The sequence below is a fragment of the Hyperolius riggenbachi genome, chromosome 2 (assembly GCF_040937935.1).
Source record: "Hyperolius riggenbachi isolate aHypRig1 chromosome 2, aHypRig1.pri, whole genome shotgun sequence".
Taxonomy (NCBI): Eukaryota; Metazoa; Chordata; class Amphibia; order Anura; family Hyperoliidae; genus Hyperolius; species Hyperolius riggenbachi.
In genome coordinates, this window is record NC_090647.1 from 485,003,985 (window position 1) to 485,027,602 (window position 23,618).

The following is a 23,618-nucleotide window of genomic DNA, read 5'->3' on the forward strand; positions in this document are numbered from 1 at the left end:
TACAGAGGTAAGTACAAATTTTCTGGCTTTTTTTCTGCTGCCTCAGGTTCACTTTAAGCTATGCCAGACCCCACTGTAGGGTCTTTCATGTGTATTTTGCAGACTTCAGGAAAGTTTGAGCCAAAGATGCTTTTCCTGTCAGATTAAGCAGAAAACTACTCTGCAAAACTGTTACATGCTTGCACAGTTCTTCCAAATCAAGTGCCAGATTTTGACTGTTCTTTTATAAATAAATCCCATCACTAGTTATAAGTGGGCCATCTTATTAGAAGCATGTGTCACACATGTGAAAAATACTTTACATATATATTTTGAAGGGACAATACAATCAGTCATAGAGGAGGAGGCACAACTCCTCCCTTTGTTGTACATCTCCCCTCCTCACCCCATCATTCTGTCTTTCAGCTGTTGGGTGTTGAGTTATTTTGCTTCAATGTTGATAGCAGCAGCTGTTACTGCAGCAGGAGCCTCCTGCATCACACACACAGACATACACACTCACACACATACACTAGACCCCTACGTCTATTTCCTACTGAGAGTACACAGCAAGGCAGCTCAGCACTGGACAGAGGGAGTGCATGCTAGCAGTGCACAGAGCCAGACACACGGGCAAGGGGAGTGCATAAGCCACATCCACCTCCTGGACAGCCTATAAGGAATATATTCTCACCAGTTATCCTTCAAGTGCCACCAGGAGCTGTCATCTGCCCTCCTCAGCAAGGTAACGGAACCTGTCAATTAACCTGCAAAATGCTGAAGATTTTTTTCTTGTGTGTTGTCATGCTTTTTAACAGGACAGTATAAGACTCAGAATCTAGCACTGCTTTTACATTTGGAAGGTGTTGCGGACTGCAGAGGGTGCCACATTTAAAGCTTTTTTTAAATCACCTATTTCCACGTATGACCTCTATTTTAGTGCTATGCGTTGAATTAATCAGCTTTTTGACAGTTTTCAATGCCTCACTGGTCATAGGACCTGCAAGGGAATGCTCTCCTATTGCTATATTTGGAAAGTGACCTCTCTCCCTTCTCTGCAGTAAGCTGCCTGGCTCCTTCTTTAGCTGCTGCAACATTCTCTGCTACAAAACCTGATTTTATTCTATTAGATCCAGGCATTCCTGCCTTGAGGTTGATCACCATATCTGTTACATGATAGATTGAGACACTGTACCCCATATTATTCTCATTTTTGTGCTGTGTAAAGTTTATGCTGTATCACATCACTTTATCTCTCCTGCACTCTCATTAGGCTATGGCAGTGCTCATTATACTCTTTACAAAACAAGATTGATTAGAATTCAGCTTTAATGTTGTCCAAAAAGGTCTGCTCATGTGGTGTGACTGTCACTCAATGAAAGCAGCCATATTGTCCTATCAATGACACACACACACTCTCTCTCTCTCTCTCTCTCCAATGAGGGCTGGCTGGCAATGTGAGTAATTTAATTTCCTGCCATGCTGTTTGATTTTGTATTGATGCTTACGCACGCAGCTAATGCATCCGCTAGGTGCGCTTTTATACCGTAATCACTGTGGACACTAATGATAGAGATATGGAAAGGCCAGAAATTGGGCTGTGTGAAATAAATCTAACTGGAAAATGTGAGTGTGTCATTAGCTTAGGACTGCATAGACTGTGTGGCCTTGATTTAAAGGGGTTTATAGTTTGTTTATACTTTTTTTACTATCTGGTTTGCTGTGTTTATCTCTAAATATATTTTAAAAAGAATCAATAAATACCATTCGAAAGTTATGGTAGAGTTTTGTGAGCAGAAAAATCTCACTGTTAATGTAAATGCTTATCTACCATTATAATAGCAAAGTCCCCAGACCTGTTACCATTGCTACTACCTAATGAAAGGAATGAAAAATAAGTATTACCTTTTCATTTGTGACATTTAATATTTTCTTGATTAATAAAATGAGACAATCACCATACATTCCTTTAAAGAGACACTGAAGCAAAAAAAAAAAAAAAGATGATATAATGATTTGTATGTGTAGTACAGCTAAGAAAGAAAACATTATCAGCAGAGACATAAGTCTAATATTGTTTCCAGTACAGGAAGAGTTAAGAAACTCCAGTTGTTATCTATGCAAAAGAGCCATTGAGCTCCACAACTTTCAAAGTCTCAGATAGCTCTGTCTTCTGAAGCTTGTTATCTCAACTGTCAGTCACTGTATTGTTTTTTTCTACTGCAGTGGACAGGTCAATAGTTCACTGGCCTGCTCTGTAAAATCATTTAGAATGCTGAGTAGTGTGTAAACTGTAAATATTAGAGAATGATGCAATGTTATAAAAAAAAAACGTATATAACTGAAAATAAAAATATGAGAATATTTTCTTTGCTACTAATGTTCTAGTAATTATCCGTACTACACAACCAATTCATTATATCATCATTTTTTTTTTTCCACTTCAGTGTCAATTTAAAAGGTAAAAAGTACAATTGCTCAGAACAGCCAATCAGCTATCATCTCTTGTCCTCTTCCAATGCTAGGTGGCTGCAATGCAAAATGTAATGTTCTGGGGGTCATTGCAAACTTTGCTTTTTCCTCTGTCATAGTCAATACGCCTGTATGTTTTCTCAGAGCAGAGAGAAGTGTATTCTGCTGAATTGTGAATTCTAAAACTGATTCATCAAGATTTTTATAACTGTGTGGCTCGATTTTAAAACGTGCGCAGACTGAATTCTGCTGGGAAATAACGAACACTGTTTTAGCAGCATTTCAAATTATTATTATTGGCTTCTGTAAATCTTGAACTTTTACTTTAGGTCTAATCTATTTTCCAGTAACAGCACCAGCTTTTGACAAATATGGATTTATGCACTAAAGCAAGTTCAGAGGAAGAGTGACTGAGGCCCAGTGCACACCAAAACTGCTAGCAGATCCACAAGACGCTAGCGGTTTTGGGTGCGGAGTGCAGATATTTGGGGCAGTGCACAATAAGCGGATTTGCATGCGATCCGCCTGCCGCATTCGCCTGAGCATCCACTTGGCTAATGTAAATGAATGGGCTGGTGCACACCGGCGGTTTGAGTTTTTTTTGCAAACCGCAAACGTGCAGGAGAGTCACATGCAGTGGCATAAGAATGGATGACTGAGGTTGGGACCACAACCAGGCCCCTGCTCCCAAGGGTCTGTGTGAGGCCCTGCATACACCATTGTATGGCCTCTTTATTGGTGCTATAGTGGTAGTGATAAGCTGTGCCCTACTCTGTCCTTCTGCTTCTCTTGCTGTGGCCATTCTCAAGCTTTATATGCGTGGTTCTTTGCCAAAACGTTTGGTCAGGGCCACCTCTGCTGAGAATCTGTTGTGTGTATAGCAGCTCCTAAACCCCTCGAATGGTGGAATGCCCAGTTCCTACTCACTTCTCAGTTTATAATAAAGCATTTATCCCTCCACACACTATCGCTCAGTAGAGTGGACTACATACACCAAGTTGCTTTTCTTGTTTTTGGTTGGTGGATGCAAAAGCTTCTTTTTCAGTGGTTTTGACAAAAGCAGTGATTTGGTGTTTGCTAAAGATCCCCTAGGGTAGAGTTCCCCAACCCTATCCTCAAGGCCCACCAACAGTACATGTTTTGCATGAAACCGCACACAATCAGCAGAGCTGAATAACTACCTCTGTGGATTTATACAAAACATGCAGTGTTGGTGGGCCTTGAGGACAGGGTTGGGGAACACTGGGGTTTCTATGACAATCTATTTATGTAGAGCAGGGGTGCACAGGGGATCACGTTCTACCAGTAGATCGCAAAGGACTTCTGGGTAGACCCCACACCTCCCGCCTGAGTGATGTGCTGCAGCTTTGCCTTGCATCTGTAGGTAGATTCTATCTGGTAGATCATTTTCAATTCGTAATTTTTGGAGTAGCTTGCCAGCTGTAAAGGTGTGTGTACCTCTGATGTATGGGATCTGTAAGCTGCATCCGTGATTCCTGATTCTGTCCTCTGCTCCTTTGGTCTGATGGTTTCTTTTTGACCCTGTGGTTTCTTTTACAAAGGCTCAGTCTCTGTATCCACAAACATTTAAAATGATACTGAGATGAAGCTTGGGATCAAAATCAGAGATATACTTCAAGAGAGGGAACCCTCTGGATCCTACTGAGGCTTCCCTCGCTGATCTGTAGCCCCCCGTTGCTGAGCGCAGCCCCTCCCCATATCGGGCCGCACATCTCTTCTTCCTGAAGCTGGTCCGCATGAGCCTGGGTTGGCTATTGCATGTCCACGCTGGAGAAAGAAGGGCTGCGCAATGGGGGACAACACAGCAGCGAGGGAAACCTCAATAGGATCCTGAGGCTTCCCTCTCTTTAGGTAAGTATCTCATTTTGTACCCAAGCTTTGGTACACTTTAAAGCATCTCTAATGTGCTTGCCTGCCTTATTCTTTGCTTCTGTGCTGGTGGTTACCATCTTAGCTCAATGGCAGGGCCAGTTCTAGACTTTTTGCTGCCTGAGTCATGTGAGGATGCGCCCAAGTCCCCCCTTCCCTGCCCCCTGATTTTGAATGATCTTCAGCACCCTGACAATTTACTCTGCTTCATTTAATGTTCTCAGTCAGCAAGGGAGCACATGCAACAACTTGAAACATGACATGCGGCAGCTCAGCACAATAACACACTAGCTGGTTGACTGGCTGGCTGCACATCTGTGACAAACACACTGCTCACCCTCAGTCAGTCGGCCGTCCGCCATTCCTCTTCAGTCAGGACAGCAGTGCCACCTTCTGCGGTGCAAATCAAATGAAACACTCCTGCTCCCCCTTCCCTCACCTCACTCACTGTCAGACTTCTCACACAGCACAAAAAGCTGCTTTTCCCCAATGATGACCTCTTCACCTCGCTCTCCTCTCGCTTCTGCTCCTACTCTGACTGCATACTGTAACAGCACAAACATGCCGCCTGTGTGATCTCTGCACCTGGTGCAAGTTTTTCACTTTGCTTCATGAGAGAAATGGCCCTGGTCATTGGTGTATTTCTAAAAACATCCAGCTTGTGTCATAGTGGGTGGTGGGAATTAAAAAAGGCAGATTTTCTATAGTCTCCTATATCTAATTTTCTCCCTTTTTTGATAGGTGGCATATACTATAGCCATAAAAGGGTCATTTGTTGTTTTTTGTGTTTTCCTGTGTGATGTTTATGTTTTCATTTACTGTCATACTGAATTGATATGTTTGAAAAAAATGTTGTACTCACATTGGACCGCCTAACGCCGATAGGCGGCGGCGGGTTTAAGTGGTTATTACATGGAAACGGCCGCTCGTTCGAGCGGCCTTTCCATGTCAGTTCACGGAGACTGTCTCCGTGAACAGTGTGCGAGCCGCCGATCGCGGCTCGCACGCCTAATGTAAACACGCGGGGAAGAAATCCCCGCTGTTTACATCAATACGGCGCTGCTGAGACAGTTGCTACACACTTTCGGTACTCCCAGTTGCTACACACTTTCGGTACTCCCAGTTGCTACACACTTTCGGTCCAACGGACACAGCATGGATGATCTTCGTGTCACTGCCCTGAAGGGCGGCTTCAAAACGTCAAATGACCGATTAATAGCAGAAACAAAATTTATAAATTGGTTCAAAGCTGTGCAGAAGGGTTTGAATAAGGACAACTTTCTATATTGGTATGAGTTTGATGATATATGAACTGTCTCAGCCACTCTAGCTGAACTTGTGAACTAAGAATTTACGATACCTCTGGGTCAATCCTAACACCAGGTCTGTGAGCAATGGAGTAAACAAGGATCCTTATCTTACCCTATTTAGATGGTCTGTTTGTATTAAGGCATCTTAATGATGTATTTATGCTTGAAAAAAATATCTGTTTTCCCTTTTGATGTTGCATGTATATAAGCTGTCTGTACCACCAGCTTGCAAACTAACAGGATGTAAACCTGACGAAGGCTGCAAGGCCGAAAGCTTGTTTATTTTTATTCATTTTTAGTTAGCCAATAAATGGTATCATCCTGATTTAAAACTTCTTCCTATCACACAGACAACACATGATGGAGTGATAAACTCCTCCCTCCACCCCCTTTATATCTGCCTGTGGTGGAATCTGTTGTTATTGGTTACTGGGGCTTGCTGTGCATCCTGGGAACAAGTAATTCACTTAGCAGATGCTCATTCTGTGCTTCCTGACAACATGTTGGCACTGGCCTGTCCCTATCTTTTTATTGCAATCGTTTGGTGAGATTCTACCACATGGTCAATCGCTAGGCTTTTCTCATGGGAAACTTCGGTAAGCAAGAAAGGTCCGATTTGCAGCAAAATCAAACTTATGATTCTCACTTGCTCATCCCAATTGACCAGAAATCTTTGGTCCTATACTGAATGAATCAAAATTGGCTTAAAGCGGTATTGTCACCATAAAAATCAAATTTCAACAGCAACTGGTCTGAGTGTATTAAGTGATAAAGATGCTAATCTTGCATTCAAAACTTTTTTCTGATGTTATGTTTTGGAGTTATTACATACTATAGGAGCACTGGCCCTAGTGCCAAACAGTGCCAAAAAGTTGAATGCTGGAAGTTCTTTTGAATGCTGGGAGTTCTTTTTATCTATAATATATTCCTCCTCTTCCATTTATTTCCCTGCCTAGCTGATCACTTGTGTTTACAAGCAAGGCTGAGGTGACTCAGTGATTGGATGTGTAAATAAAAAAAAAGACTCTGGGAGGAGGGCAGCTAATGAATACACAATGAGCAAGAGAATGGAGTGGGGAAAAACAAGAGTCTGGGAGGATATGATGTCAGCATTAGCTTGGCAAGATGGTCCCTGCCTAGACTAGGATTTTCTGCTTTTCCTTTGTAAAATTCACAGAAATCATTACGTGGATAGCACAATACATCTGTTATGTAAGTAGAAGTAGTATTTATCTACTTATATATGTATTTTTTATTTCTAGGTTAGCATGGGTGTCGCTTGTTCTTTAAGAAGTCCTCCAAAGTGAGAAAGCCACCTTGATATTTGATATAACCCTGTGTTTTTCTCATTATCTTTGGCATAATATTGTCAGTCACACCATTGTCAGATACACCAGTGAAATCAATCATATTTCTACAGACATACCTGCAGTCCATATCACTGTTCCGTGTACGTTTTATTACATGTAAGTTGTATCAGTGTGGCATCATTTTCTATTACAGTGCTATTAGTAAGACAACGCATCATTAAATGTCTGAGGATTATAGTCTGTACTAGCTGAAGACCCGGCGTTGCTCAGATATGTACAGTGTTTGGTTGTTGTTGGCTCCGTCCAGTTTTTCTAACCTTGACACACTGTCACTCAATGACCAAGTTTGTGAGCTTTGGGAACCTTGGCCTCAATAATGTGAGGATGGTAGCAGCTTATCAATAAAACAAATCTGATTGGCTGTTTGTGTCTTTGCCCCCTTTTCTGAATTTAAACCCAAATCACCCATTGACTGACTGTAGCAGGTTTGAGACCTCGGCCATTAACAGTGTAAGAATTGCAGCAATTTAAATATTCCCCTTGAAAATCAATAGGTGAATTATGATTGGCTGTTGTAGGCTCCACCCACTTTTCTGAATACAAAGTGACCAACTTTGCCAGTTTTGGGGACTCTGGCTATATTACTGTGTGAATGGGTGAAATCTGTTAGGCTGTTTGTGGTTCCAGCCAAGTGTGCAGGGGGGTGCGTGAGACCCCCAGAACATATCTTCCACGTAAAAATCGGTCAAGGCATTTTTGAGTGATGGCAGCACATACATATACACACACATAAACTCCCCCCTCCCGATTTTATATGTATAAAAGATTAGATGATTTTATATATATACCAGATTAGTTGATTGATGCCAAGGAATGGTAATAGACAATCAAATGCATTTTACATGTAATTTTATATCCGTTGACCATATATTCCATTGTTGAAAGCACCACTGGAACTCAAACATGCTAACTTTGATTTATGTGTAAGAATATTAAAAATGCAAAGCCTAAGAAGAAACAGACATGCTGAATTTTCCATTCATTTCTCTTGCTTGATGCACTGCAGAAGAGGAATGAAAACATAGATACCTTGCAAAACCAGCACATGCACATGACATCTGAATGAACCCTTTGAATAGACATTATGTTTTGCTTTCCATAACAATCCATTGTAACAGTTTTGGGTAACAGTGTGATCTCTGTACATCTGTTCTGTGGTCTGTGCCCTACTTCGTTCAGAAGGATAGCAAATGGCCAAATTAAAGGGAACCTGAAGTGAAAGGAATGTGGAGGCTGCCATCTTCCTCTATGTACAATATATATATAAACGGACGGTGTGTGTGTGCCGCCATCACTCAAAAACGCCTTGACTGATTTCAATGAAACTTGGGCATATCCCTTACTATCTGGAAACATATGTCTCAGGGGGTAAATGTGAAAATGTAAAGTAAACTGCAGTCATGCTTAAGGTGGCCACACACGATACAATAAAATGATCTGATTTTAAGGCAGTTCAATAATAAAGGTCAGATTTCCCAAAGATCGAAATCTTTTTTTTTTTTTTTTTTTTTTTTAATTCGAGCATGAAATCCGAATGGATTTCCCGGTTTTATTCAATAAGAATTGATCAGGAATGGTGGATTTTTCTGATCAATTTTTACTAAAGTTGAATGGTGTGTGGTAGATTGTCAATTTATTAATATGTACACCCAAGCAATTTTCTCAGAGTTTTGTATCATTTTTATCATAATTTGGTAAAAGCTGAAATGTGTGTATGTGGTACATTGATCAGATTTTTGAAATGTTACAATCAGTCAGAAAAATTGATTGCTATTCTTGAATTGAACAGATATTTAAAAAATGGTATGGTGCGTGGCCACCTTTAGACTGTTAATTACAGGGTTCTCAAACTAGGCACAGTTGGTTGCTGAGTGACTGGGATGAATGGGTGAAGCAAACAACAAACAATCAAAATATATCTATTGATTTTCAAGGGGAATATTTTAATTGCTGCCATTCTTACACTGTTAATGACGGAGGCCTCAAACCTGCTATAGTCGGTCATTGGGTGACTGACATTAAAATTCCGAAAAGGGGACAGAGCCACGAACAGCTATATATAAAATCAGACAAGATGGTGGAGCCACAAACAACCAATCAGATTTGTCTGATTGATAAACTGTTTCCATTCTCACATTATTGGTACCAAGGACCCAAAAGCTCACAAACTTGGTCATTGAGTGACTGTGTGTCCAGGTTAGAAAAAGTCCAGGTTAGAAAAAGTTGGCGGAGCCAACAACCACATTTTTAAAGTGGACTTGAACTCTCTGCTCTAAAAGAAAAGCAACAGTATAATAACCTTTACAGAAAATCATTTATTTGTAACAGCTTACAGAACTCCTGCAGTAAATCTGCAGTGTGTTTTCTTCCTGCTTTTATGGAAGCAGAGAAAGGATTAACATCCTGTGCTTACATATTAGCTGTGTCAGCCGAGGACTGCTGAATTTTTGTGAACACAACTATATGCGTTGCACGAACCGGAGGTACCTTTCTCTAAGCATCTGACGCTACTTCCTGTTTATCAGGAAGTAGCGTGTGGCACTTAGAGATCGGACCTCCGCGGTGGAACACATGAAAGTATGCCTGTGTTCCTACCCACCGCTGCTGCCACCTATTAATGCTGGAGGGGGAGCACTGAGGGGAGAGCCCGATGTGAGGGAGAGGGGGAGTGGCTCCTACTCCACACTAATGTAGGTGGCCAATGCTCTCCCCTAATGCTGCGACCTGTCCTGCCCCCCAAATCGGCCCTGAGGCCTGAGATAAGAGTACAGTAATGATTGCTAAGATTACATTACATGAAGTTGTCCTAGGGCAGCGTTTCTCAACATTTTATTGGTATGTACCCCTTTTAAAACCCTGTACTCACCAAGTACCCCCAAGCATAGTAACCATTTATCATAAGTACCCCTTGACAAATATATTTATTATACAATTTCCAAGCATTTACTATTGCTTTTAATTAGCTAAAATACTAATTTGGTGTGGTTTAATTAAGATGTATCATTTTCTAAAACTCTAAATTTGTTATTCTTGGTTAAGTATATCAAGCCCGAGTACCCCCTGGAACCATCAGAAGTACCCCCACGATGAGAACCTTGGTCCTAGAGGTCAGGGCTCGACAGCAAAGCAGCCCCAGTCTCAAACAACACCGCTGAGGATAGGGAGCTCAGACCTGATCAACTCAGACTGCGTGCGCAGCCTGGGAGTACTGATTGATGGGAAATTAAGCTTCAGGAATCAAATCTCAGCTGTTGTGAAACATTCCTTCTTTCACCTAAGGAATATTGCAAGGGTTAAACACCTCATTCCTTAAGAGCATCTTCCAACCCTAGTCCATGCCTTCATCACATCAAGGTTGTACTACTGCAATACTCTCTACCCAGGCCTTCGAAAGAAAGACCTACGCCGTCTGCAATTAGTACAGAATGCCGCCGCAAGGCTGGTAGCGAGCCAACCCCGCCATTGCCACATAACACCAAACCTGTGTTCACTCCACTGGCTACCGATAAAATGAAGAATTTTGTTTATGATTGACTTACTGACATTCAAATCCTTGCACAATCCAGGCCCTGGATGCCTGAAGGACTTGCTGCAACTGCATCACCCCCCCCCCCCCCCCACACACACACACACACACACACACACACACAATCTTAGAACAAAAGGATGTAACACCTTGGTCACCCCCAGGGTCCACCTCAAAACCTTTGGAGACAGAGCCTTCTGTCATGCTGCCCCTAGACTTTGGAACTCCCTGCCTCACGCAATCAGGATAGCACCATCCCTGGAAGCATTTAAGTCTAAAATGAAAACCCACCTCCTCAGTCTGGCATTTATGAACTCCTATCTCCTCTGTAACACAGTCCAGCCTGCAGCCCTGTTCCTATGAGAGAAAAGCGTTTTACAAATGTTATTGTATGATATTATAATAGAGGAAGTTATTATTTTTCTATACAAAAGTTGAGAGTGAGACATCCTTTAAAAAAAATACAGTACACATGTCATTTTGTTTGTAGTTTGTAGTACTAAAATTGATTTGTTTTTACATTTGTATTTTTGTTTATAAGGCTAATATGAAATATTGCCTTTGAATATTACAAGCATACCATGAGCTGCCAGCAGGCAGGTCTCCAAACAATGTAGACTAATAGGTCTTGTATATTGTATCTTGTATCTCAGTGAGATCACCTTACATTGTACGGTAGGACTGTTGAGGCACTGCACCTAATGAAGTAAACAGATTTGCTTATGCTGGTTGCACATGGTCACACAGAGTAGGAAATGGTTGTGTTGCTCTGCACAGTGATGCAGTACACTGCCTGCTGAACGATTAGACGCCTATGAAAGATTAATGTGAAGTGTTACCTGCATCAATGGACAGTCTGATGCTTTGTAATGTGAAAACATTTATGACTACATTTAAATTAAATCAAAATCTCCAGTATATTCCCACGCTCGGGGTCTTGGCTATGCTCTATAGTACTGCTGTACAATTGACTTATAACAGATGCTAGTATTTAAGAGTATAATTGGCATATTTAAAAAGAAACCTCAGCATGAATTCTATTAAAAACCAATTAGTGCCACACCCACAGGTGCCCCTCCTGCTAATGCTGCTCTCCCATGGGCCCCATGCAGAGTATTAGCGCACTCACTCACCTCTCCAGCTGGCACACTGCTTCCTCTGTGCTGCCGCCATATCCTGTGCCAGTAGTGACCTGGTACACCACCGGTTCACTGGATCACTATGGGCCGGGAGATAAGCACAGAGGGGAGGGTGCTGGATGGAGAGGTAAGTCAAATCATACTGCTATAATATTCTGCATCGGGCTTTGGAAAGAGCAGCATTAGCGGGGGAGGGGGGGGGGGGGCGAACGTATCACAGCTCTTCCCCCCCCTTTGCATACATAATACCACACCCCCACCATGCCCCTGTTAGACCAGCAAAGAACCCTCCTGTCCAATTGGTAATGTCAGCTGATTTCTGCTTGAAATCGATCATAATTCTGATTGGCAGCATGTTGGGGCAACAATCAGATCTGCTGAGGAATGTCTCATAGTGTATGGACACCTTTAAATATGGCTTTTGCTGAGTTTAGGTACACTTTATGCCACTCTCCAGGTACTCGGTACACCTTCCTTCAGCCTTTCATATATATCCCCGAATTAGTGACACTGTACGTTTATATTGTAATGTAGAGTGAACACCATTAAACTGATAAGGACTGACTCTTAAAAAGGTGTTCTCCGAGAGAATGGTATAACAAACAAAAAGCACATTGGGACATATTCACAATTTGCTTAGGCAGAGCACTGCAATTTTACCGGTACTTATGCAGGTTGTACAGCATGCCGTTTGCATAATGCACACTATGCTAGCAATGTGCATGCTGTGTGCATAATGTCAGTTGTGCTATTTTTGCAATGCATTCTACACAACTTGTGTAACTACTGTTAAAATTGCCATGTGCTTACTGTGCACAGCAGTTTTACAGCAGTTACATAAATATGTCCCATTGAGAAGGGACATTGAATGTTGTATGACACACCCATGGACGCACACATTAAACTGCTTTGCAGGCGTGTTGAGATGGCTGAGCATAGCACAACCTCCTCCATACGATGAACTCTAATCAGCGTAAACTGTCTCTAGTGTGAGGGCAACGTCAGTGGGGAATTCTTGTCTCCCATAATTAGAACATGTGCTTATTCCAGAAGCTCGTGTGGCTGAACTTGGTGTGAAGTATTGGCTGGGAACCAGTTTTATCTGCCCTGTAAGAATCCCACAGTAACACTGAGTTTCTGAAGGCTACTGTCACCAGCCTGTGAGGGCCTTATGCTTCAATTATGTGATAAGATCCTTACCAAACCAAAAAATCTAGTCTTGCCCACAAAATGTACCTTCAGTGGCATGCTGGGAAAGAACCAGATTACTCCACCTGTCATGATGGAAGGTAGAACTTGTAACCCCACCTCAGTCCTCTTCTAGGAATCAGCTGCCTGATTGGCTGCACCTGTTCCTATGCACAGTGTGAGAATACATTAAGCATTCTACTTGCTTTACTCCAGCTGGAGTTGTGATATGTATGGAAGGAATTCCAAAGTAGTCTGGTCATGCTTTCCATAATTTATACTTCTTCCTGCTGTAAGTTTACCAGTGAAGGTTAAAATGCATCTTCCAATCTGGTATTAACAATTATTGCATTGTAGACAGCCCTCTATGTGACGTGGGTATGGGGCAGAACATGCATTCCAGGAAAGTGGAGTCTTCCAACTTATAGCAGTATTTAGTGCGCTGCCTTTCATCCAAAGGATCCCTTTCACAATTCTTTTTGTAAATTGCCCAATCTAATCTTAGGGCCTGTACACACTGCTGCGCTTGCGTTTTTAAAAACGCATGCGTTTTTAAAATCGCAAGGTCTTTTGAAAAAGAATGAAAATCATGATGACTTGTACACACTGGTGCGATGCGTTTTTAGAAAAACGCAATCGCAGTGCCTGCTGCGCTTTTTTAAGCGCAGCGCTTTAAAAATGCATGCGCTTGCGTTTTTGCCTGCGTTTTTCAGAAGTCAGTATCCCAGAAGTCTCTGTTTTTTTTTCTAGTTTACATTTCAACAGGAATCAGGAAATTGCAAAGGATTCTTTAGCCAATCAGCAATTACTAGAAAAACGCAAACGCATCAAAAACGCAGGCAAAAGCGCATGCGTTTTTAAAAACGCATACAATGCGTTTTTAAAACTACATGCACTTGCGATTTTTAAAAACGCATGCGCTTGCGATTTTGCTTGCGTTTTTCAGTGTGTACAGGCCCTAATGCGATGCAATCCCCATTCATTGCTTATTAGCCCTATCTGATGGTAATCACAGTTTTGACAGAGTGATCAGCTCAACACTCTGGGGTCTGGGAATGTACAGGGGTTGGACGAAATAATGGAAACACCTTGAAAATGAACTAAATATATTTTAATATGGTGCAGATCCACCTTTTGCGGCAATTACAGCCTCAATTCTCCGAGGTATTGACTCATACTAATTGTGAATTGTTTCCAAAGGAATTTTAGCCCATTCTTCAGTTAAAACACCCTCCAGTTCTTTTAGAGACGATGGCGGCGGAAATCGACTTCTTACTTGAATCACTAATAACAACCATAAATGCTCAATAATGTTGAGGTCTGTGGTGTGTGGTGTGGTGGCCAGATGAGATGCTCAACTTCATTAGAATGTTCCTCATGCCATTCTTTAACAATATCAGCTGTATGGATTGGGGCATTATCATCTTGAAAGATGCAATTCCTCTCCGGAAACAGTTCTTGAACCATAGGCTGAACTTGGTCGCCCAAAATTCCTAAATAGTATCGACTGTTAATTCTTCCATGTAGGGAAATCATTGGCCCGGCAAATTTCCAAGAAATAGCACCCCAGATCATCACAGAACCTCCGCCATGTTTTACGGTTGGGAGAAGGCAGTCTGGATGAAATGCTTCTTTCTGCTGTCTCCAAATGTACACTCGGCTGGAGGTCGGAAATAAGGTAAACGATGATTCGTCAGAGAAAATCACATTTTTCCACTGCTCGAGGGACCAATTCTGGTGGTTTCTACACCACTCTAAACACTTTGAAACATTTGTCTTTGAGATCAGAGGTTTTCTAATTGCAGTGTAAGGCTTGGTGGTGTATTCTCCACAGTCAGCATGCAACGCATGAGCTGACGTGGAGGAGGTACACACACTAGCACAAGGAAACAGGCTATCCCTAGTATAGTGGAGGGGAGGACTGACTCCAAAAGGAGATTGTGGCGCACAGAGCCGGTGCAGATCCGACAGCCACAACCAATGTTTTCGCTATAACGTCTCAGCGCAAAGTAGCGCTGAGCGCATAAACCAGAACTGAGGAGATCAGAACAGGTAGACAGAATGAACGCTTGCTAGCTAGCCGCTACTTAGTGACAGCAAGCGTCCACAACAAGACAGACTGGAATGAGGCAGCCAAAGCGTAGCGGCGATGGCGTGCCTCACAAAGACAGGACAGGATAGTCAGGAATTAGCAGGATCAAGATAGATGAACGTAACACAGACAAATATACAATAAGTATGTTTTCCTAGCGTATTACAATTACAGCTATCAATGAAACTATTTGTAACGTCTGACTAACATATGTATATATCGGCAATGAACCGATATATGACATAAGCAGGAACGCTGACTAGGACTGGAGTAATACAGGGAACAGGACTCAGAAGGATTCGCTATCTCTTCGCAGAGATGAACGCAATCCACAAACGGTAACAGAACAGGATTCAGAAGGATTCGTTATCTCTTCGCAGAGATGAACGCAATCCACAAACAGTAACAGAACAGGATTCAGAAGGATTCGTTATCTCTTCGCAGAGATGAACGCAATCCACAAACAGATTCAGGAGCAGGGTAACTAACTCCACACAGGATATAAACAGTTCGTGTACGTATACATCAGCGACACTGATGTATCCACGTAACACGAATACAAGGAAAATAATAAACGTGCTGGTATGCATATATATTGGCAATGAACCAATATATGATGCAAAGACCAGCAACGTATCTTTAGAACAAGAAACACGATCGGGGGCTGAAGCAACAGCAAGACAGGCTTAAACTGAAGCTATGAAAACCCGAGGAGTCCTGCAGGAAGCAGATCTTTATACTGAGGTCATCCAATGGGAGCAGACATGCAGATTCCTACACAGGTGAATGATAATCAGTCACAAGCTGACAGCAGGGAAAGGCAGACAAAGCTATGCAGCTTGCATGGAAAGAGATCAGAACTACCTGAGCTGCAGCACTACTACTTCCAGCAATACCTGCTGCAGCAGCGATCATGACAGTACCCCCGCCCTTAAAAGCGGATTCCAGACGCTTTTCAAAACTGAAATTCCCAACAAAACAGTCTGACTGATAATTCATGATGACCGGGACAGCCCGGCAAGACCGAATTCCAGAATCAGTCCCCACAAGACTGGACCCATCAGAACCAGAACCTACAGAACCATGCCCATCAGTACTACAAGCCCCAGTGTGACACCCATCAGAACCATGATTTCCAGAAGAAAGCCCTCCGAAACTCCCTGAGCGATACCCACCGCCTTCCAGGAACCGTTCAAAAATGCCAAAGCCTTTGCAATGCCCACCGGGACTGTCTTTACCAACACAAAACCCACTGTTGAACCAGTCCAAGGCACCAGGACAAGTTTTCTCAGAGACCTCCCAGAACACCTTGAAGCTCCAAAGAGATCCCCATAGGTCAGAACGCCCCTTTGGCTCACATGGAGAACTATCAAGAACCCCTATGGAACCTAGGGCAATTCCCGAGTCAGGGCCACAAGGACAAACATCAAGATCAGGGCTTTCAGGGACCAGAACCATCTCTGGGCATGCAGGCAGACTGGCAACATCAGAACATGTTCCCACTAAGGAAGCATCAGAGCACGCTAACACCTTAGACACACTTGGGCATTCTGGCACACAAAGAACATCTGGGCACACTGGCACAAGAGAAACCTCTGGGCATGTCAAGGAACTGTGAGCCTCAGGGTCAGCCAAGACAGGACCAAAACCAGGACTGGCCAAAAAAAAATCATCATGACTAGACTTCGCAACTACCGGACTTTTACACGAGAATGCAGGATCAGACTTAGATGTCGCTGATTCCAGCAAAGTCAGTAACAAATCAGATTCAGGGGCACTAACAAGACAGGACAAATCTTCTGATGTATGCACTGAACCAGATAGGGACTCCACAACTACCTCTGGACTGGACAGAGACTCATCTAATACACTGGATTGGAGCTCATGAGGCGCTGCAGAACAAGTCAGTATTGCAGCAGCCCCCACTGGACTAGGCAAAACTGAGGAATTCCCTGGACAGGAAGGGGACTCTGGAACCTCTGCCACAGCGGCCAGAGAACCAGAATCTTTCAGGATACAGGGCTGGGTTTCAGGAACACTCATCAGACCGGACTGAAATTCTGAGATTTCTATTATTTTGACCAGAGAATTAGAATTATCCATGTTACAGGGCAAGACTTCTGAAACATTCAGAGGACAGGGCTGGAGTTCCTCGGCTGTTACCACACTGGAGAGGGACTCAACAACATTGGTTAAATCAGACTGTGTACAGGGCAAGGTATCTAACACACTTGCTGATGAGGACAATATTTCAATGGCTTCTGCTTTGCTGGGCAGAAATTCATCAAGTTTTATTAGAGCAGACTGTAATTCCAAAACAGCTGCTAGACAAGTGAATATTACTGCAACACCAACTGAGGTAAGCAGTGCCTCAGACTCCTCTGCTAGAGGGTTTGAAGTATCCAAAGTACTGGGTGAAGCATAAGACTCTGCGACCACAGCTTCACTGGACAGGATCACTGAACAGTCCATATTGCAGGGCAAAACCATGGAAGCACCTGCTGGACAGCATAATGATTCTGTGACCTGAGTTTCATTGGAGAGATCTACTGCACAATTCATGGTACAGGGCAAATTTACTGGAACATTTTCTGAACAAGGTAATAATTTTGCGATTTCAGGTTCACATAGCAGATGCTCTGAGCTATTCACGAAACTAGAGTGAGGTGTAGAAACAGGAAGATCAAGACACAATGTTTGCGCATCTGAATCACCATTCATTTGTAAAATTGGGGAATTCAGATGCTGGGGTTCTGAGGTTTCTAGGCAGGATTGCTGGGACTCAGAAGATAATGTAATGCATCTATTGACATCTGCTGGATCAGACAGGAGTTGAACTTTATTAACACAGGTAATTTCTGCAGAAGTGTTTGCAGAGGCAGGCAAGATTTTTCTGATGTCTGTTTCACTGAACAAAGAGTCATGAGTACTGGCTAGGCTGGACTCGGAAGTCAGCAGGACCTCTGGATTCTCTGCTGAGAAATTTGCGCAGGGCAAGGTTAAGAATGTATCAGTGGCTTCTGTTTTACTGGTAAGTAACAATGAGTTATCCATGGTACAGGTGGAATTGCAGGAACTTCAATTTCACACAAAAAGAGCTCCGAATCACCTGCTGAATCAGCCAAAGGTGCTGAAGCAGGCGGGTCAGAACGCCAAATTTGCGAATTCGGAGTCACATAAAAATCATCCAAAATCAGTTCCCACACATCAATCAAAGGAGCCACACAGTCATACCTACACACACCAGTCTCTATTAGGTTATAGGCCGACTTAATGCATGCATTCAATACCATTTCACTTTTTGCACTGTAAAATTGACAAAATGAACTGGAATCATTCTTCCATTCACAGACCAGGGCTTCCATCTTTCCCTTCTCGAATGGAGGATCCCATGCATACTTAGCTGAACATTCAGGCTGATTACAGTTTGCAGATATGATTGTGGCAGCGACATGTATTGGGTTAATTAGCAGGTGATTGGCAGATTCCTTATTCTTAAGAATCTCCAATACCTGTAGCAAGTGTTGAACTGTAGTGTATGCAAACTTCCCTTGCTTCACAAATAAGTTGATTTGTTCAATACTCTGTAATATCTCCTCATAATCATACTCAGATAATTCTTTTAAACAAAAATCTTTATTTTCCCTAGCCAGTGATGAAAGTTCATTAGTAGTTTCATAAGTCCATTTAACTCCCCTGAAAGACAATTGCATTTCATTATCTGTTAATGGCAGAATCTCATTATAGGTCTCAGTCGCTAAGGATAACGACTCTGCAGATCGGACACGTTTCTTATAACGTTTGCGTTTGCGTTTGGCCTTAGACCCTGCTGCCTTTGGTGATTTATTCAAAGCTGCAGGAAAATTATCAGGAACACTCTCTGCTTGCTGATCATTTTTGCAAGCAATTGAAGGAGCAGCTGATTGGCCTGCTGCCAGGAGTTCATTTAGAGGAAAAGGCAATGGATCTATGCGCAACCAGTTATGGATCACAAACGCTAGAAATTCCAGCGGTCTCTCTTTCTTTCAAATCGGAATGATTGAGAACATCAAATGCCCACTGAAACAATTGCCCTTTAAACAAAATATAACTTATAACTGGAGTGCCCAGGTTGAAACAGGAGTCGCTTGGAGATCGGGATTGGCCAGGAACCTGGCACATTCAGAGAAAAACTCATTTTCTGTTTCAGAGTAAAGTTCTTCAAATTTCTTAAAGGGAACCATAATTAACAGTGTCATACTTTCTGGGAATCCCCCCCACAATGGGGATTGGTAATGGCGTTTTCATAATGTAAGGCTTGGTGGTGTATTCTCCACAGTCAGCATGCAACGCATGAGCTGACGTGGAGGAGGTACACACACTAGCACAAGGAAACAGGCTATCCCTAGTATAGTGGAGGGGAGGACTGACTCCAAAAGGAGATTGTGGCGCACAGAGCCGGTGCAGATCCGACAGCCACAAACAATGCTTTCGCTATAACGTCTCAGCGCAAAGTAGCGCTGAGCGCATAAACCAGAACTGAGGAGATCAGAACGGGTAGACAGAATGAACGCTTGCTAGCTAGCCGCTACTTAGTGACAGCAAGCGTCCACAACAAGACAGACTGGAATGAGGCAGCTAAAGCATAGCGGCGATGGCATGCCTCCCAAAGACAGGACAGGATAGTCAGGAATTAGCAGGATCAAGATAGATGAACGTAACACAGACAAATATACAATAAGTATGTTTTCCTAGCGTATTACAATTACAGCTATCAATGAAACTATTTGTAACGTCTGACTAACATATGTATATATCGGCAATGAACCGATATATGACATAAGCAGGAACGCTGACTAGGACTGGAGTAATACAGGGAACAGGACTCAGAAGGATTCGCTATCTCTTCGCAGAGATGAACGCAATCCACAAACGGTAACAGAACAGGATTCAGAAGGATTCGTTATCTCTTCGCAGAGATGAACGCAATCCACAAACAGTAACAGAACAGGATTCAGAAGGATTCGTTATCTCTTCGCAGAGATGAACGCAATCCACAAACAGATTCAGGAGCAGGGTAACTAACTCCACACAGGATATAAACAGTTCGTGTACGTATACATCAGCGACACTGATGTATCCACGTAACACGAATACAAGGAAAATAATAAACGTGCTGGTATGCATATATATTGGCAATGAACCAATATATGATGCAAAGACCAGCAAAGTATCTTTAGAACAAGAAACACGATCGGGGGCTGAAGCAACAGCAAGACAGGCTTAAACTGAAGCTATGAAAACCCGAGGAGTCCTGCAGGAAGCAGATCTTTATACTGAGGTCATCCAATGGGAGCAGACATGCAGATTCCCACACAGGTGAATGATAATCAGTCACAAGCTGACAGCAGGGAAAGGCAGACAAAGCTATGCAGCTTGCATGGAAAGAGATCAGAACTACCTGAGCTGCAGCACTACTACTTCCAGCAATACCTGCTGCAGCAGCGATCATGACATGCAGTTCTTCCGTGGAATTTAGATTTGTGCAGCTCCCGACGAACAGTTTTGGTGGAAACTGGGTTCTGTAGGTGTTCATTCAGCTCTGCAGTGATTTTAGGAGCCGAGGTCTTTTCTAACAATTCGGTCTCTCACAGACAACATCGACTTTCGGCCACAACTGTGCTTTGCTGAGGACGTTTTTCCTTCTCTTTCAAAGGCAGTCATTACTTTTGAGACAGTACTTCTTGAAATGCCAAACATTCGGGCAGTTTCTGTTACAGTAGCGCCTGTCATACGAGCACCAACAATTTGGCCTCCTTGAAAGTCTGAGAGATCTGCCATTTTTATAAATTATAACCAACTTTGGTTTAAATATCTGTAAAAAACTATTATTTTAATTAAACATATCAAATAACAAAAATAATAAACAAAAAAAAATTAACAAATGTCAAGTTTTGATGTTAGGTGTTTCCATTATTTTGTCCAACCCCTGTAACTGCACCACTCCTCCCGCTCCCTCAGATCAGCAGAACCTAATGACTTTGTCATTATACCAAGGTCTTTCGTCATGATGCCTTTACCCTTAGGAACTCCTTCCCACACCCAATCAAGCCAGCTCCAACCCCAAAGTTGTTTAAATTTGACAATGTTTCATGATAATGGTCATTTTATTATTATGATTATTGATTTATAAAGTGCCAACATATAATCTTGTTGATTGAAAGTATGTAACATGAAATTCGTCTTTTAACTGCCAACGCTTAGGAATTTTAAAAGACAACTGAAGTGATAAGGATATGTAGACTGCCATATTTATTCCCTTTAGTCATAGACTAAAACTAGTCCTTGGTAAGAGTACTTGAAAAAGGTACAGACTGGAACAAAGAACATCTATCAGGCCCTAGGCAATGTAACTGTTGATACATGTACGAGTGATGTGCAGGTACTCTGCAGGGGAATGAGGAGATTCTTCCTCTATTACACATTCTTCATGCACAATCTGAACCAGGTTTATGGGTGATAGACAACACCTCTGTGTTCAATGTGCACAACATTCTTAGTGGATTCCCTGCAGCTCTGGAGAGTGCATATGTAGAGTATAGTACTACTGTGTAACAAAGTAAACCTGAGACAGATGAAGTTAAAGTTTTATACATACCTGGGGCTTCCTCCAGCCTCCTTCAGGCTAATCAGTCCCTCGCTGTCCTCCTCCGCCACCTGGTTCTTCTGCTATGAGTCCAGGTACTTGAGCCAGTCTGGCGTAGTGCGCATGCACACACTCCGCCACCAGGAGCGTACTACACCTGCGCAGCACTATTGGGTAGGTGCAGAATGCTCCTGGCTGCACGCGGCTGGACTGCGCTGATTGGCTGAATTACCGGGACTCATAGCAGAAGATCCAGGTGGAGGAGGAGGACAGCGAGGGAGGGACTGATTGGCCTGAAGGGGGCTGGAGGAAACCCCAGTTATGTATAAAACTTTTCTTTTCATCTATCTCAAATACCCTTTAATTCGTAGTCACCAAACAAAATTTTAACAACATATTAAATGATTTGATTTCAAGCGCAAAGAGAGTGCATACATTTGCATAAATCAGCATCAACGCAGAATGATTTCCATCTCATTGACCATCTCTATTAGTGACACGGCTACACATCAGGCTTTATTCTTACAGCATAGATGTTATTTAGTATATACAGTGGTTTGCAAAAGTATTTGGCCTCCTTGAAGTTTTCCACATTTTGTCATATTACTGCCACAAACATGAATCAATTTTATTGGAATTCCATGTGAAAGACCAATACAAAGTGGTGTACTTGTGAGATGTGGAATGAAAATCATACATGATTCCAAACATTTTTTACAAATCAATCACTGCAAAGTGGGGTGTGTGTAATTATTCAGCCCCCTGAGTCAATAGAACCACCTTTTGCTGCAATTACAGCTGCCAGTCTTTTAGGGTATGTCTCTACCAGCTTTGCACATCTAGAGACTGAAATCCTTGCCCATTCTTCTTTGCAAAGCAGCTCCAGCTCAGTCAGATTAGATGGACAGTGTTTGTGAACAGCAGTTTTCAGATCTTGCCACAGATTCTCGATTGGATTTAGATCTGGACTTTGACTGGGCCATTCTAACACATTGATATGTTTTGTTTTAAACCATTCCATTGTTGCCCTGGTTTTATGTTTAGGGTCGTTGTCCTGCTGGAAGGTGAACCTCCACCCCAGTCTCAATTCTTTTTCAGACTCCAAGAGGTTTTCTTCCAAGATTGCCCTGTATTTGGCTCCATCCATCTTCCTATCAACTCTGACCAGCTTCCCTGTCCCTGCTTAAGAGAAACACCCCCAGAGCATGATGCTGCCAGCCTGCCACCACCATATTTGACAGTGGGGATGGTGTGTTCTGAGTGATGTGCAGTGTTAGTTTTCCGCCACACATAAGGCCATATGCAATTCACTTTTTCTCCTGAGTTTTCTCCTAGGAGATATGTTTTCATCTTCAATTTAAATGAACTTTTTAGCATTTTGCAATGGAGAAAGTACCAAAAGGTTGGTGAAAAAGTACTGTCAAAATTATTTTGAGTATTTGTTTGCTTGCTGGTGGCTTAAAAGGCATTTTATTTACAAGTTGTAAAAATATCACCTAGGAGAAAACTCAGGAGAAAAAGTGAATAGCATATGGGCCATAGTGTTTTGCATTTTGGCCAAAAAGTTCTATTTTGGTCTCATCTGACCAGAGCACCTTCTTCCACATGTTTGCTGTGTCCCCCACATGGCTTGTGGCAAACTGCAAACAGGACTTCTTATGCTTTTCTGTTAACAATGCCTTTCTTCTTGCCACTCTTCCATAAAGGCCAACTTTGTGCAGTGCACGACTAATAGTTGTCCTATGGACAGATTCCCCCACTTGAGCTGTAGATCTCTGCAGCTCGTCCAGAGTCACCACTTGACTGCATTTCTGATCAGCGCTCTCCTTGTTCCGCCTGTGAGTTTAGGTGGACGGCCTTGTCTTGGTAGGCTTACAGTTGCGCCATACTCCTTCCATTTCTGAATGATCGCTTGAACAGTGCTCTGTGGGATGTTCAAGGCTTTGGAAATCTTTTTGTAGCCTAAGCCTGCTTTATATTTCTCAATAACTTTATCCCTGACCTGTCTGGTGTGTTCTTTGGACTTC

The 23,618-nt window shown here is 42.6% G+C and overlaps 1 protein-coding gene across 3 annotated transcripts in view; it reads left to right on the forward strand.

The window, feature by feature from the left end:
• Positions 1 to 418: 418 nt before the first annotated feature.
• Positions 419 to 23,618, forward strand: part of CORO6 (coronin 6) — a 166,181-nt gene continuing 142,981 nt past the window's right edge. Inside the window, exon 1 of one of the 3 annotated variants that reach the window (XM_068270331.1) lies at positions 419 to 724. Coding sequence is in view for 2 of the 3 variants with exons in the window: in XM_068270330.1 (XP_068126431.1) it covers positions 6,126 to 6,247 (122 nt within the window). In the remaining variant the exon portion in view is untranslated. Of the gene's footprint in view, positions 725 to 6,120; positions 6,248 to 23,618 lie in introns of those variants that run through there. The other 2 variants (XM_068270330.1, XM_068270329.1) reach the window with 2 other exon arrangements.